General features: G+C 42.0%; 1 protein-coding gene across 3 annotated transcripts; it reads left to right on the forward strand.

Moving 5' to 3' along the window:
• Nucleotides 1-734: 734 nt before the first annotated feature.
• stk39 (serine threonine kinase 39) lies at nt 735-15,460 on the forward strand. 3 transcript variants are annotated; one of them, XM_029843861.1, is made up of 19 exons: nt 1,090-1,269; nt 2,333-2,487; nt 2,596-2,708; nt 2,850-2,958; nt 3,262-3,400; nt 3,632-3,687; nt 4,318-4,427; nt 4,512-4,613; nt 4,700-4,833; nt 4,943-4,991; nt 5,076-5,141; nt 7,047-7,169; nt 7,646-7,675; nt 7,836-7,892; nt 8,457-8,518; nt 12,617-12,669; nt 12,826-12,894; nt 13,027-13,091; nt 14,179-15,460. In XM_029843861.1, exons 3-19 carry the CDS (start codon nt 2,694-2,696, stop codon nt 14,251-14,253), a joined length of 1,314 nt encoding a protein of 437 aa, XP_029699721.1. In that variant the 5' UTR covers nt 1,090-1,269; nt 2,333-2,487; nt 2,596-2,693; the 3' UTR covers nt 14,254-15,460. The 3 variants fall into 3 exon arrangements, with proteins under 3 accessions (XP_003977257.1, XP_029699721.1, XP_029699716.1); XM_003977208.3 differs by lacking the exons at nt 1,090-1,269; nt 2,333-2,487 and adding an exon at nt 735-1,063; XM_029843856.1 differs by lacking the exon at nt 2,333-2,487.
• Nucleotides 15,461-16,228: the final 768 nt, after the last annotated feature.

Raw genomic sequence — 16,228 nt, forward strand, 5'->3', positions numbered from 1 at the left:
ACCAGAATAATTTTAATTGGGAAAACGATATAATTTAAAAATGTACACTTACATATTAAAAACAACGCCTAAAGATAACGTTCATCACACATTTTTAAATATTTAAATGTTTCTTAATGCGTACGGACACACCGGAGATAACAAATATAGATAAAAATAAATAAATCAACAGATCCATATAAAATGAGGCATCATTGCATCAATCATGTGATGTGTCGTAAATAAAAGTTAATAAAGAAGTAATTTTTTTATTTGCATTTCTCTGAAACTTGAGATCTCATCAAGTCTGCGGTACGTTTAAGAGTTCTTCATTAATTTTATGTCCTAGAGTACCACTATTCACACATTTAACTTGAAAATGCGCTGGTAATTTCAGCCGTAGCGGTGTGTTGTGTTTTAATTCTGCAGCATTTTTCCTCATCGTACCACACAGATGGCGATGCGCTGGCGCCACCTACTGGTCGGGGATTATAACGCTGCCTGTCGGCATATTTCCATTGTCACAACTTCTGATACTGCCTCTTTCAAAGAACTGATGAATTGTTTCGACCAACCCACAGTCAAATAAAATTTAGGCAAAGTTCGGGAAAAAATCTTAAAATATCACAATTGGCCAAAACACTGTAAAACTTCAGGATCAACACGTGGCAGAGTGCTCGCTTGATTGATTGACTGACAATAACTGTTGACCTCCAGTTGTGTATTGAACCACACTCGAGTGTCATGTCACTGCCCGGTCGCGTGCGCTGGCGCGTGCACCCGCGGGGTCCGTTATTTTCCGGGTTGTGTCCGTCGCGAGCGGCAGTCGCTCGACTCCAGTTGCCAGCTGACACTCGCGCGGAGGAGGCGAGGTTAGGTCCGTCCGTCTGTCCCTCTCCTCCCGTCTGTCTGACGGACAGAGTTGCCCCCAACTAACGCAGAATCACCATCATCATCATCATCGTCGTCGTCGTCATCATGGCGGATCAAGGCGATTCTCCGGCTCCTGTCCACCAGCCGCAGCCAGCGCTGATAACCAGCTGGCCAATTAGCAGGGAGTCGTACGAGCTGCAGGAAGTCATAGGTTAGTACCGGCTAGGATGATGAAGCTCCATATTATCGGGAGAAAGTATGACGACGAGGGCCCGCCGGCTTTTTAGTGCTTCTGCCGTAGCTTCTCGTAGTGCTTTGCAATGCGGATGTTGAGCAGACAACCGGTCTGCGGGGACCGTGTGCGTCCTGTCAGCTAGAACGGGACCGAGACGGAACTCTGCTGGGCTTTTTACTGAGGTGACAGAGCACGATGCGGCTACATGTGGACATTTTAGCCGTTAAATCACTGATGCTGCGGCGGAGGCTACGCTGACATCCACGCACACGTTCCTAATGAGGAAAGTGGAAACAACTGTACTTTTTTAATGGTTATATTCCATATTCTCGCCGTGGTTATGGTTGTCTTCGAATACACCGACTTAGTTGTTCGTTTGGGTCGTTAAAGCCATTATTTAGACTTTATTAGAGGTGATGTTTACAGGTTTGAGTCCTACTGTATTTAACTATTGTGACAGACAATCTATCTATCCAAGTTTACTATTCCTTTTTAAGCAATCATTGCAAAAATATAGTTTTACTACATTAAAGTTAAAAACTCACTGATACAGCTGAGCTTTATTGGAGTTGAGACTGCAAACAAAAAACCCTTATTTAAAGTACATTAAAGTTATATTTAAGCATTGTAGATACCTTGTTTCCCACCCCCACTTAGTTAAGTTCCATTATGATATAATATGTCATTTATTTAAAATAAATTGATGCAATTACAATACAATTAATCCTTTATTAGAGAATTGGAAACCACTTCTTCCCTTATTTGTCAATTATTTCTAAATTTCCACATTTCCACAGATTTTATTGACTAAAAATATGTTTATTGGTCCTTTACTGTTTTAACACGTAAATGATATTAATGGTTATAACAGACACATTTACACACATTCACTCAGTGTATTGATACATGAATACATTAGAATACTTGGAGGCACAAAGTCAACCATTTACGACAACAATTCCAGCCTGTCATGGTATGTTTCTTAAAGGTTTGTGACTTTATGTGAGTTTCACAATTGTTATTACCGTAATTTTTTCATTTAAAAAATCAGATTAGTTCAACACAAGTTTTAAACATTAAAAACAAAAGAAAGAAGTTCCCTCATGCCAAAACGTGCACTGTGGAGATGAGCTGTGCAGTGGTATCATTACTGATAAGAAGGAGGACCACAGTTGTGAGTTGCTGTCTCCCCTGTTGTCGTGACGTCTTCTACATTTTCTACCTCTCCTTATCTGCTGCTGGCAGCTGTTCAGCCATCTGTGACATGCCACAGCTCCATGGAATGACTTTACAACTCCTGCATGGTCTGATTTGTAAAGAACCAAATAAACAATCCGCCCCGTTTGGAGAAGCACACGTGTGAGATGATGACGAATACCTCCGCATAAACACAAACACGGGTAAACCAAACGAGCGGGCCAGTGTCGGGATGCTGCTCCGCGTGTGCTCCTTCCACCCTCCCTGCTCCTGTCTACTTTGTCATTTCTGTGTTGTGCTTGTGATTCCAGGCAGCGGGGCCACAGCTGTGGTGCAGGCGGCCCTCTGTATCCCCAGACAGGAGCGTGTCGCCATAAAGAGAATAAACCTGGAGAAATGCCAGACTAGCATGGATGAACTGTTGGTGAGTTCAATAAATGTACACTTCTCCCCCTTTTTGTAGTGGTTTTACTACAGGCTCCTGAAGAGTTTGTAGTAAATGGACTCAGTTTAGTATTTAAGGAAGGGTGATAAAGAAAAGTATCTTCTTTGTGCATCTCAACAGAAAGAAATCCAAGCAATGAGCCAGTGCAACCACCCCAACGTTGTCAGCTATTACACCTCCTTTGTAGTGAAGGATGAACTGTGGTTGGTCATGAAGCTTCTGAGCGGAGGTGAGCTGAGGACAACTATCTCGCACCTGTCCCAGGATTGAATTAGAAAGCATGTGTATGCTTTGCTCCATCCACATTCACGCCACAATCTCAGGTGTTATAACTTGCACATAAATGCCTGCAGTGGCAGATGTGCATGTCAAATATATTATTGTTCATTTGTTCTGCTTTTAGTAAGATCGGATATCAACTAACAAGAAAATAAGTGTCAATTTGTTACTTATGCTGTCTTAAGAAGAATATTACTGCCTTTTTCTGGTAGTCAGTGTTTTCTCTGTGTCTTCCCATGGTGTGTGTTTTTAGGCTCTATGCTTGATATAATTAAGCACACAAATAAAGAGGACAACAGTATTCAAGCACTGGACGAGCCAATCATTGCTACGATTCTCAAAGAAGTCCTAGAAGGTCTGGACTACCTGCACAGAAACGGGCAGATTCACAGGTAACATTTACATTTATTCTGGAGAAAGACTGCTTTGCATCAACCCATGTGGCAGCTGTGTTCTGTAAAGTGTGTGAATTTCAAGGTCACAGATGAAAGGTTAGAGCTCCATTGGCCCCTTGGGCAGAGTTCCAGCTGGGCGGTGGGACTTGTTCATATGGACAGAAGAATCAATGCGGCTCTGCGTGACTTTGTCGTTTGACTCTGTTTGTGTATTTTTTTTAACCTCAGGGATGTGAAAGCTGGAAATATTCTCCTGGGAGAGGATGGGTCGGTTCAGATCGCAGGTTTGTTGACGCTAGTTTTCATTAATTTACTCAACCTCTGTTTAAATTCACGGGTTTTATTAAATCACCGCTGATTTATTGGTCAGGGCGTTTTTTTTTGCTGATCTGACAGCCACAGCTCTTAAAGGGATAGTTCCCACATAAAAATACACATCTGTTCTGTCAGGGGAGATGTCAGCAAATCCAGGCTTCCTCTTCTTCCTCCTCTGGTGCTGCTCAAATGTCTGAAAATGTGCAATCCAAATCTAATGCCAGAATCACACTTATGCTGTGTTTTTGATGGATGTTTCATGGCTGTTCTGCTCTTTGGTTCCATGTATGGGCCCCATATGTGTACGTTTCCTGCAGTTGATGTGAGGCTAAACCGTATAGCAATATCAGCTTTGATTGCGTTTACAGATGTGAGCTTTATTTTTAACTCTATTGTTTATTTATGCATGTAAAGAAAAATGTGGTCATCCACCCTTCCCTGACATTAAGATGAGTTGTAAATTTAGATTTCAGGTGAACAAATGCTGGTTTATTGGTTTAAATGGTTTATTGATTTACTGTAAAAACAACTCAGATGTTTTAACTTTAAAAAGTCACATCAAAAACAAGCTATGATTTGATTTTTTAATGTGTTTTCAGATTTTGGAGTAAGCTCGTTCCTCGCCACGGGTGGAGACATGACTAGAAACAAAGTACGGAAGACTTTTGTGGGGACGCCATGTTGGATGGCACCAGAAGTGATGGAGCAGGTAGGCCTCTTTTATCTGAACACGGAGACGGCTTCACATTTAGTGTTTCTGCCGTTGCAAATGGTCCCACTGGTTCTCCGGCAGGTTCGAGGCTATGATTTTAAAGCAGATATATGGAGTTTTGGAATTACAGCTATAGAATTAGCCACAGGCTCTGCACCCTATCACCGCTACCCTCCCATGAAGGTGAGCGCTCTCTGAATGTAACTTTGTTCCGAACACCTTGTTGGTGTGTTTCAGCTGGAATTTTAACATCAGTCTGTCCCTTGAAGGTTTTAATGCTTACGCTTCAGAATGATCCACCTACTCTAGAAACAGGTGTGGAGGACAAAGAGCTGCTGAAAAAATATGGGAAATCATTTAGAAAGCTTATAACCATGTGCCTTCAGAAGGATCCTGCCAAAAGGTGAGTGCCGCGCTGCACTGATCCTTCAGAGTGATCAATCAGCAGAGCATATATAAGCAGCGGTCAATATAAAAACCCATTAAATGCATTGTATTTTGTTTCATTGCAGGCCTACAGCTGCAGAACTTTTGAAATGTAAAATTTTCCAAAAGGCCAAGGTATTTTTTTAAAAGCACAATAAATCCCGCTGTTGATGTTCTCAGCACCATATCTTTCATTTGCTCTGATCTTCTCTCTTGCAGAACAGAGAATATCTGGTCGAAAAGCTTTTGTGTTGCGCACCAAAGATTTCCCAAAGAGCCAAAAAGGTATGTTTTCACGTTGCTTCTGTGTAAAATATCTCCCTTATTGCCTAAACAACTTATGTCAGGACTGACGGAATGACAGCATCTGTCTGCAGCAGTGTCACATTTACAGTCAACAAAGGTTGCGCACGCCTGACGTTGAGTAGCAGCGCAGTTCACGCACCGAACATAGAAGGACGTCTCACGTCAACAGCCCTTAAACCAAGGGCTTTAGTCTTCGCATGCACACTGGCGGCTGTTTATTAAGAGGAAGTGCAGTTCTGAGGCACAGCAGATATCGGCTTCACATTAGCCCGGATGAGCAGCACAGTAATGGGAACAGAGGGTCATTGCCGGAAGGCGGTGCGGCTAAGCAGAGGGGTGGAAATTCACTGACTGCTTGGTTAAGTGGAGGGCATGGTGGACAGCAGGGTAGCTGCTGTGCATGACGTTAACATTTACGCACAGACAGAGCAGGGTGTCAATAAAGGGGAGTAGGCTGTGACTAAGGTGGGAGTAGTGTGCTATTCATCACGGCCATCACGCTCTCATAACAATGAACCCAAGTCACTGCTTAGTTATAAAGTACATGTTGGTTCGAGCCACATTTTTCTTCAGACTTGATTTAACATGCTTTATATCTTAGGCTGCCATTTATATCTATGTAATATTAGGAAATACTGACAAAAATCCATATTTGGATCCATTATATTTCACAAATGGATCAATTCTTAACTTTTAAAATATTTTCTTCTCATTTGTCACAGTCAGTCTCTCCATGGATAGACAGATTATTTTTTGTTTATTATTCCCAAAATAAACAAAAAACATTTTCTTTATGTAGTGTTCTTAATTTAAGATTAAGATAAACTTAAGTTTATTGTAACCGTAAAGCAACCTGGAAATATTCACTTTGAGAAGCTAAAAGCTACAAATTACAGCAGATTCTTTCTGTCACTGGTTGATACATTAATTTATTAAAATTTGTCACTTTGTATTGTTGAAAATTATGTTGAACATCCCATTCACTCAATAACATCACCAGCCACAGACCCTGAGTTCTTACAGTTTTATGCTTTGTCATCCGTTCTCTACATTTAGCACAAAGCTTGCAGGGACGCTAAAATGATGACCTCATATCAAGCCACAAATGTCCTTGTTCAGCTTTCTGTACAACCCTCCCCCCCGAAAAACTTGACTTGATCAATATGACCTCTAGGAACTGCAGCAGTTTGTCCCTTTGCACCCATTATGTTACTGTAGTTTTTGTCCTGCAGGCTTGGTAAACACAGGCAAGCGTTATGTGGGTAAAACCACTCATGAGAGAGTCCACCCTCGTGTTACTGGTGCATGCATTGTCTAAGCATTGCATGCGGGGGTTTTAAATATGTCAAAATCATTCAACATTTACAAGAAGTAAAATACACTGATGATTTATTCAGTGTATTTTTTTATTATTCATGTTTTCGTCAATGACAATGAGATAGACCCTCCTACAGCTCTTCACAAATCACAGTCATCAGAGTGAGAGGACAGAATGAGGCATTAATGTTTCCCTCAAAAAGGGAAGTGAAGAAGAGAACATCTCCTTTCTGTCAAAATGTTCTGTCAGTTTTTATAGGTTTTTGTTTCTTGGGAAGTTGTAGATGCAGGTTTTAGATTTAAGATGCAGGTTTTAAAAGCTTGTATTCGGTAACGCCGACTTGGTGCTGCACGTGAGTCTATTTACCAGCAGAGGGCGCCTTAACGCCCAAAATGAAGTTTTATTGATCCCGAAGGAAATGAATGTGCAGAGTTGCAATTCACATGAAACAAAGACAAGAATGGCACAATTAAGATAGCAACATGTACCAATAGTGCTCCAAATGCAGACGAGTTAATCATCAGTGATCTAAGATATTTTCATCACTTTGTCACATGCGTGTCCAGGTGAGAAGAGTTCCAGGCTCCAGTGGACACTTGCACAAGACAGTGGACGGAGACTGGGAGTGGAGTGATGACGAGCTGGACAAGGGCAGTGAGGAAGGCCAGGCAGCAGTAAGTCAGGGAAGGGTAAGTGACAATACAGCATAGAAACACTCAGTTTGTCTAATGAGAAATATGTTTCTGTTTTATGTGGAGCCATGTCTCAGACAAAGAGAGTTACTGACATTTTATGATTTCTGCTGCATGCCAGGTCTCCCATGTGACCCATTTCCTTCCTACTCCTGATCATTCCATTCTTTTTTTTTGGCAGAAAATGTTTTGGGAATCTACATGAGCAATTAGCTAACAATCTAAAATAAGAAAGACAAAATTGCTTTCCTTAAGATTGTGTGAAAACACACTGTTGCTGGTTTTACTACGCCACTTTGTAGTTCCCCCATAAAAGTCAAAAGAAGTTCAGATCGAGCGATAGGATAAAAGGATATTAAACCTGAAAAATGTATTAAGGGGTTTCATTATTTAGGCTTTGAGAAACTATTAAATAGATTTCTATTTCTGCTGTGCAACTTCAAATATGAAAGTGTTTTATTTCTTCCCTCCAGTCACGAAGGGTTAAAGACGAGGAAGAAGACGTGAGTCAGCTCTCCCTCTCTCCTAAACTGGTTTTAAAGCGCACTTAAAATAATCGGGGCATCTGCTTCTTTTTATGTTGAACTGTCTAATTGTGTAATTACAGTTTGATTTAAATGATGGGCCCATTCAGAGGTGTTTGTCTGCTCTCGTCTCTCTCAGAATGAGGAGAATGCCAACAACGTCCCCATTGAAAGGTTGTCGATTCAGCATCCCCAGGTGAGGGATTCATCTGCAGCACTAATCTGTCATGGAGCAGTGACCTTGGTGACGCTCTGCTTCTGCCTGTTCTGCTGTAGTTTCTGCTCCTCGATGGGCGCGCGAGCTTCTCTAATAACTCAGAGTAAATTACCCTCTGCTCGGCAGTGCCAGCGTGTCCGAGTGTGTCCTTTTCTAAAGACTCAGTGACACTGGGGCCCATTTTCTGAGGCTATTGTCATTTTGAAAATGAGCCAAAGCATTTTGAGGTGCATTGTTGTGATCCAGTCAGGAAATACGTCTCACAGCTACTCAGCACTCCTACCTCTAATGCCGAGGCAACGGGAACTGCTGCACATCCTCACAGAATGCCTTGGTGACTACTGTCCCTCTTCCTTTCCTACTCCACCTACCCTGCAGTTGCATCAAGCAAGAGACATTTTTCAGAACGTGATTGCCTCCGCTCAGCCTAATGTGCTGTCACTCACTCATGGTGCTTCTTTTCTGATCGCAGAAGCTTTGCTCCGCTGTGGAACCCACGTGCTCGTGACATTTCTGTTCATCTGTGGACGCTTTCTCACGCAGGTTGAACCGTTCGAGGATGCGCCCGACAGTCAAGGTGCTGTGAACATGGTTCTACGATTAAGGTAAGTGGCTGCTAATGAAATGACTGTCTGAAAGGAACCTTTTTTTCTGTTGCATAAAAGCAGACAAAAAAAGCAGAAACAGCAGACTTTTACATTTCTTCTCTCAGTGCCTGTGTTGTGACCCTTCAGGCTATTCAGAAAACTAATTTCTCCTACCATGGAGGAGGATTTGGATTTGACCTCCCTGGCTGTGTTTAGAATTGGCTCTGTGCCTGTACCCTACAGTGAGCTCTCCTCTTTTTGTAGCACCATTTGCTCATGGACACATTTTATTAATAATATGGGAACTCCTGATTAAATCTGGGTGGCGAACACAAGCATCACGTAAGCACTCGTCATTTAAACATCTTAATATCAAAAAGGGGACATTTTAGGGGACGGTGCATTTTTGGACAGTTGGAAATTTGCCCGTAGCTCCTTGATGAGATGCACCCTCGAGTGCTCTTGAACAGACGCGCTCTTCCACATACTAGAAACCCAGTTTCTCTTCTGAGCTACCTCACAAAAACTGGGAGGCAGCTAGTGGTTCTGGAGCAGATTGTCTTTGTTCTGAGTCTGCTGGTTTTTCTCAGCACTTTTTGATGCTTTAGTTGGTTCCTCTACGTATTTGCCCTTTAACGCGTGCTATAGTGTTCATTTCAGAGACACAGATGATTAAATGTGTTGATCAATACCGCAAACGCTCCGGGACCATTTGTTATTGAATGTAGAAGGAGTGTTGTCTTGGCAACTTTACAATGAGAAAGGGAGAAAGTTTCACATTTTTTTCTGCAGGAAAAAAGCATTTGTAGCTTCAGTCAGTCAGGGCTGTGCACAGTATTCATAATAGACATTTGCATGCTGCTGCATATGATTGATGCCCTCTTGATGCCCTCATCTGTGCATGTTCTCTATTTATTTGAGTGAAATAAGAAACATCCATAAGAGGCTGCATAAGGAGATGGCTGAATAAATGTATTTCCCTGGAAAATGTATGCAAAGAATTTAAGCTGTACATTTTGAAGGCTGTTATCAGCTGTCATTCAGAATGTGTGTTTCTCATCGTAATCATGTCAGTCATGTTAGCCATGATAATTATAATTATGACACATATTCATATTCATATATTTAAAAAGAGGAGTGAATAAAAGGATGTAATTGCAGTTGAGAGACAAAATAAATATCTAATTGTTATTTCCTCTAAACGAACTGGGAGTTCATCTTATTAACATGAGTTTATGTTAATAAGATCCCCTCAGGAGCAGAGATGGGAACAGCAGCATCTTGATTGAATGTTTTGCCTGGATCTTATTCATTGCTGTATTCTGCTGTAAGCAGTTTGCAGTTCACAGTGTGATCGCTGCTGGTGCAATGTCGAACTGACAACAGCCAAAATAGAACATATGCAAATCGATGACAGTCCAGAGGTGACATTTCTGTAGTTTTTGTATGTCGCACTTCTTTGTAAAGGGCAACTAGAAGTGTTTGAATGTCAGCACAGTTCCTCAAATCTCTTCATACATTTTCATTAAACTTTCCCAAAGATCTCTGTTGACCTGAGACAAATAAAGCCCTTCTTCAATCCAGCATTTCACCAGTGTCAGTAATGCAGTAACAGTGCCGTGTGTGTGTGTGTGTGTGTGTACAGGGTGTGTGGGGTGGCCATTAAGAGGAGGGACTATTGTGCAGGTTTCAATGCAGGACACACACACACACCATCTCTTTCACTTGGTTTGTATTAAGGGAGATTTTAAGGTCCCTGTTCAGTGCTGTGAGCAGGTCTTAGTAGAAGAAAACCCCTCACAGATAGAAGAACATGCAAACTGGAAGTAAATACCAGAAGCTGATTGCTGCAGTTTGAACCACTGTCAGAAAGGGACAGAATGAATGATTAAATGCCCGATTCATCAAAATAGAATATACACAATAAGTATTAACACAATGACTATATAGCTTAATCGAATGGAAATGAGGTAAATGGTAAACAGACTATTAATATTGTTTTCTAGTCACAATCAAGTGTGCAGCATTTTATGGTCTGCATTTCCCATCACAGTGTCATTAAGAGCCTTGGGCTTATGTTTGACAGTGATTTTAAATTGGAAAGGCTAATTGGCTCTGTAGTCAAAGGTGCCTTTTTCCACCTTCTGGCCAAGGTAAAACCATACGTCTCTGACCTGGAAAAGCTAATTCATGCCTTGATATTCCCAAGGCTACACTCGTGTGTAGGTTTAGATCTGTGCTTTTGCAATGCCTGCAGCTGGTGCAGAAGGCTGCTGCCCGCCTTCTATCAGACCCAAAGAAACGGGAGCAAACAACCCCAGTTCTGGCCTCTCTGCACTAGCTTCCATTTTAGAATTGATTTTAAGATGCTGCTGTTTGGTTTTAAAAGTTTGAATGGTTCGGCTCCTGTGTATTTATCTGAACTCTTACATGTTCAGAGACCAGTCAGAGCTCTCAGGTCTGAACTAAACATGAGCTAAACCGGGTTGTCCCTAAATGCAAGCTAAAAACTAGCCAACAATAACTTTGCAGTCATTGCCCCCCAAGCTGTGGAATGGTTGGAATGGTCTCCCGCTGCACATCTGTTCATCAGAGGCTTTTAAATCTTCTCTCAAAACTACTTTCTTCTCTCAGGCTTTCAGACCTCAGTGAGCCAATCATTTTTATTCTGTCAAGTTCTTCTCTATGTAACTTCTGAAATTGCAGCTATTTTTTAAATGTATCGTCCTGTTTTTATTATTCATTCTATGTGAAGCACCTTGGTCTCCCCAGGTTGTTTGTAAGGTGCTCTATAAATAAACATGCCCTTGACCTTGACAGTCACACACGTGTCAGTTAAAACCTCGTGGGGGTGCCTCCTGCATAGCAGGAAAATAGCCATCCCTGAATTTTCCATACATTAAATACTCCTACGCTGTGCGATTCCTCACTCACACTATATTTTGGTGCAATTGAGCACAACGTGTGTTCCACATGTAAAACTGAGAGGGAATATTCCTTTCAGCAAACAGCTCCTCAGAAGTTACTGGGAAAACACAAAGAGGTACGCTCTGAAAAGATTGCACCATTTCCAGTTTGAGTTCATCAAAATCAGCAACAGGGTTTTCTGAAACCTCCAGCCAGGTTTTATTAAGCTGCTATAATTGGCTGCCCTTTCTATGCTCAGCGGTGTGCTGGGATGCTGGGAGTCTCATTTGTGTGACTGTATGTTAAAAAGCATCATCTGTGACATTAAATCAAAATGACGGTATTGAGTCCCGGTAGATCTTTGTTCATTGGCATTTTCTGTGAGAGTTTTCCATGATTCTAAATATACCAGTGGGCTTCTCTGTCAGCACCTCTGCGGCTGTCAACAATTCAGGCCTGTAAGTCCGTCATATGTGACAAAAACCAGCAGCTGTTTCTAAGGTTGCCCTCATTTCCATACTGCTCTCTTCAATGTTTCACACCTGCCTGTTCTGTTTTGTTTCGCATTTCATCGTGTTTCGCTGCCGTCGGACTGTATTTTTCAAACCGACAAGTTAATTCACGAAGTGTCAAGAACAAAATAGTGATGAAACTGCTGTGGGACCGAGGAAACAGTGACACCGTTCAGGACACTGTTCTCACCTCAGGTGGCCAAAGAGGAGCGGTAACAGATTATGGATGATAAGGATTTGCTCACTATGCAGAAAAACACTGCTGATCTCTCATATTTAGGATTTTGTTCGTTTTATTATGCCTCTGCCTGCAAAAATGTAAACCCAAAGCAGGGTAACAGAGAGGATGATCTAGCTAGAACGGTGCGTCGCCATGTTCCTGTGGTAGCCCGGAACAGACAAACCTGACCATAAACTTTATTTTTTTGTTAAAATAGTCATCATTTTGGGCATAAAATCCTCAGACAAATATAGACAATTAAAGTGTTTTCTTTTATGTTTGTGTGGATAATGTTAATGATTGTCATTCTGTTTTTGATTAATTCTACTGCCCCAAGTGGCCAGAAATGTAAAAGCACTTTGGTTCGACACTACTAATATTCACAATTCTACTAGTTGCTTACATTGGGTGTTAGTCTATGCTTAACATTCAGCTAAAACCAGTTAAATACAATAAAATATTATTTTCTGTTTCCAGGAACTCTAGAAAAGAGCTGAATGACATCCGATTTGAATTCACCCCTGGTAGAGGTAAGAAACCTGCCTGTATGGGTGTAAAAGCGTGCGTGTGTGTGTGTGTGTGCAGTGCTTCACGGCAGTGTTTGAGCTCTTGACAATATCTGTCTCAGTATCTAATGCGATAGCCTCTTGAGGAGAATCACGCTTGTCTTGTTATTCCTCCACCAGACACGGCTCACGGCGTCTCCCAGGAGCTGTTCTCAGCCGGCCTGGTCAACGGGCACGATGTTGTTGTTGGTAATGTTCTGCTCTACCGTGTTAAGAAAAACCCTACACTACCGAATCACATTTTTAAACTGATTACCTTCATTATGATTTTACTGTATCTCATCACTCATTATGTTTTATGATTTGCCCCCTGCTTCCCAGTTGCTGCTAACCTTCAGAAGATTATAGACAACCCAACTACCTACAAAGTTTTGACCTTTAGGCTGGTGAGTTTCGGCATGATTGATGGCTGACGACACCCCCCGGGTGGGTGCAGGTGCATCGCCATAAACAGCTCAGTGATGAAACAGCCTGTGACGGATGTTACAGCTGGAGTTATTAAAGTCACAAACAAAGCCAATAGTTTCAGCCTGTCATAGAGGCAGCGCTTTGATGATGTCACTTTCCTCTTTATGCTGATGACACCCAGGCATTTATTTGTCTACCAATGACGTAAGATCATTCAGTGATGTCCAGAGAACTAGAGCAGAGTTTCTGAGGGAGAGAAGCAGAAACTTAATTCAGCCTGCTGTCTTCAGAAATCCTCTTCACTGATATTTTTGTTTAAGTACAAAGTTTTATTAGCATCATTGGTTGGGTATCTCTGTGTAAACAACATCTGCGCTTCAGCTCTGTGCACAGCATGTAGACATTTGCACATGCTTCCAGTTCCAGATGTTAACTCCTTTGCAAACAGTAAAAAAAGAGCATTTTCTCTCTGAGAATAGGAATAATTACCTTTGCTAGGGGAGCCGTTATTAAAGCTTTTAAGATGAAAATGTATGGGGCCGAAGCAGCTTTGTAACTAAGAGCTTTCACCGCAGACTCACTCTTTCCAAGAGTCCTTTTGTGTGGATGTAAAAGGTGTAATATCTGTGAATCTCAGCATCAATTTTCAGGCAGGCTGGAACGAAAAAAAGGCACCTTCAGATCTAAAGATGCTGCTTTCGATATTATCTCGTTAATGGTGCATCTTAAAGTTGGTCTGTGTTCAGACGCTGCCAACAATACCACCTTCCCTGATTTAAGTGGGATTGTTAATGATGCTCCTTCAAGTGTTGAAAGTTAGCTGCAGCATGACGTCCCATTCAGCCACGCGAGCAGCGACGTGGGGGCAGATTCAGCACGGAGACAAAAGAAAGAGTGAAAAATGAACCTCCCCCTCAGTATGTTCTCAACGCCAAATCCACTCAGCACCATTCGTCTCCCGGCTGCAGAGATTTCTCAGGATTAGCTCTGTTGTTGGGAATTGCAGAATGGAAAAGAGTCCCCCTCTTGACCCTGCTGACGTGTTCCTCCTCCTTCTCCTCACAGGCATCCGGCTGCGATGACACTGAGATCCCCGACGAGGTGAAGCTGATCGGCTTTGCCCAGCTCAGTGTTAGCTGATCCCCCCCCCGGCAGGTGAGACTGGGGGGAGAAGTTCAGGGCACACAGACTGAGGAACACAGCACGAATTCCTTAACTCCCAGTACCATCCATTCCGACTCACTTCCTGCCTCACCCCCTCACCCCCACCGCTGTCCCCTGGCCTTCAGCGCACAACTGGAGATCAGGACACAACCCAGAAATCTAGAGACGTACTCAGGTTGTGGCACAAGGTGATTAAGATGTAGCCTTGAAAGATTTAGTGATGTTTTTTCTTTTCTTTTTTATTTGACACCGTGTTACCTTTGCGTTCAGCCTTGACCTCATTATTTATTAAAAATGTATTTAATTTGATTGTTCATTTCTCATGGTTGAATTATTGCCAGTCTCATAACTCCAGTCACCAGAGGCGAATCCCTGAGGTCTCTAAATGTAACATTTATTTGTGGTTTGGTAAGCACATTTTTCCCCCTCACAAAACGAATGTAAAATGGAGAATAGATTGTATTTCTGCATTCCCACACTGGCACTGGAGAGTGCAGGAAACAAAATGAGACCTAGATGCTACTGTGTACAATTTGCTGCTCTCGACAGTGCAAAAGCTTCAGAATGTTGGAGGTGCCTTGTTGTTTTTTCCCTTTTTTTTTCCTGTGCCTAAGCGAGAAGGCAAAGAGTGAGAGCAGAGGCTGCCGGTGACCATTTCACACATGTCTGACAGCAGCAGATCCAATCTCACACGGTAACCTGCTAAGATGCACTTTTGGGTGGAGGGCGTGCACCTGTCAGACAGATGCTTGGCTCACGGAGACGTTAGCGTGCACCGTGTCATCAGACGAACATGCACGGACACGTGGTCGACTCTGCTCCGACGGATGTGTATTCAGACGGCAGGTTAACAGACAAAACCACAATAGTTGCATTTCTCGCTCCGTTCTGCTGCACTACAGAATTTATTGTTAGATTGTTTTGTTCTGTTTTTAATGTACTGACAATGCATCTGAAGATGAAACCAAAAGGCAACTACTGAAGGGACAGCCAACCATTTGTCCAACAGGCCCAAGAGTACTTAATAATCTGATGTGGTATATTACCTACAATTTACTATGGAATTCTTTGTTTTTTAAGTGTACAGTATGTGGGTTGTTTCGGCATATTACCAGTTCTTTCTCTGTAATCAAACAATGTCAATTTTTTTGAGTTGCGACAATAAAAATTGCTGATTTGCAAAGTGTGGAACCGCCTCATGTGCACAAAAACCTGTCATTTGAAAGTAGGAGGGTGTCAAAATTTGAGCAGATTTAAATTGTGAGAGAAGTTCATTCTCCAGAACCTCCAGAATGCATGAAAACTGCCCAAAAAATGAGAGAAAAAATGAAAAGAGAGGAGAAACCCATCAGAAGGGGCATATTTTCGCTTATATTTTTTAAAATGATTTCCCTAATCTTTTAATGAAAAAAAAATCCCACTTTGAACGGCGCTTTGTTGAGGAATGCCATTTCGCTTTAGACACGTCTCCACAGAGTCCTTCTCTGTCCAGGCTTCAGTGATGACCTTCACCTCTGTTCTTTATGCTATAAAGAACTGCACATACGGCTTTGTTAACAAAACAAAACAAAACCAAAAACCCTTGCAAACGACACCTCAAAATAAACAACGGCTGGTCTATAAAGGACTTTTTTAATCAATGGCAACAACCCCTCACAGGATAGATGCCCTCACAGTAAACCCCACAAGAAAATGATCATTTGGCAACAAAAACTATATTTGTCTGCAGAAGAAAAGTTGCTTTAAGCAGATACATACGGCCGCTCACAGGTGATGAGCGACCTGTGTGCAGCATCCAAGAACCAGAGCAGCAGCGGGAGTGATGGAGAACTGGGAGAACAGTAACAGAAGAATGTAAAAAAATGCAAATGCATTAAAGTACAAACCATATAAAAACACCAGTTCCAGAAAGAAAAGTGCACAGTGAGGTCAGTTACAATGTGCAATGATT

Source organism: Takifugu rubripes, chromosome 1 (assembly GCF_901000725.2).
Source record: "Takifugu rubripes chromosome 1, fTakRub1.2, whole genome shotgun sequence".
In the NCBI taxonomy this organism is placed as follows: domain Eukaryota; kingdom Metazoa; phylum Chordata; class Actinopteri; order Tetraodontiformes; family Tetraodontidae; genus Takifugu; species Takifugu rubripes.

What these genes read in the sequence shown, in the direction of transcription:
- stk39 (XM_003977208.3), top strand. Translation starts at nt 958, where the DNA reads ATGGCGGATCAAGGCGATTCTCCGGCTCCTGTCCACCAGCCGCAGCCA. An exon ending in TGGGTCGGTTCAGATCGCAG is followed by an intron (nt 3,688 to 4,317) that starts GTTTGTTGACGC and finishes ATGTGTTTTCAG; the next exon opens with ATTTTGGAGTAAGCTCGTTC. An exon ending in CACCAGAAGTGATGGAGCAG is followed by an intron (nt 4,428 to 4,511) that starts GTAGGCCTCTTT and finishes GTTCTCCGGCAG; the next exon opens with GTTCGAGGCTATGATTTTAA.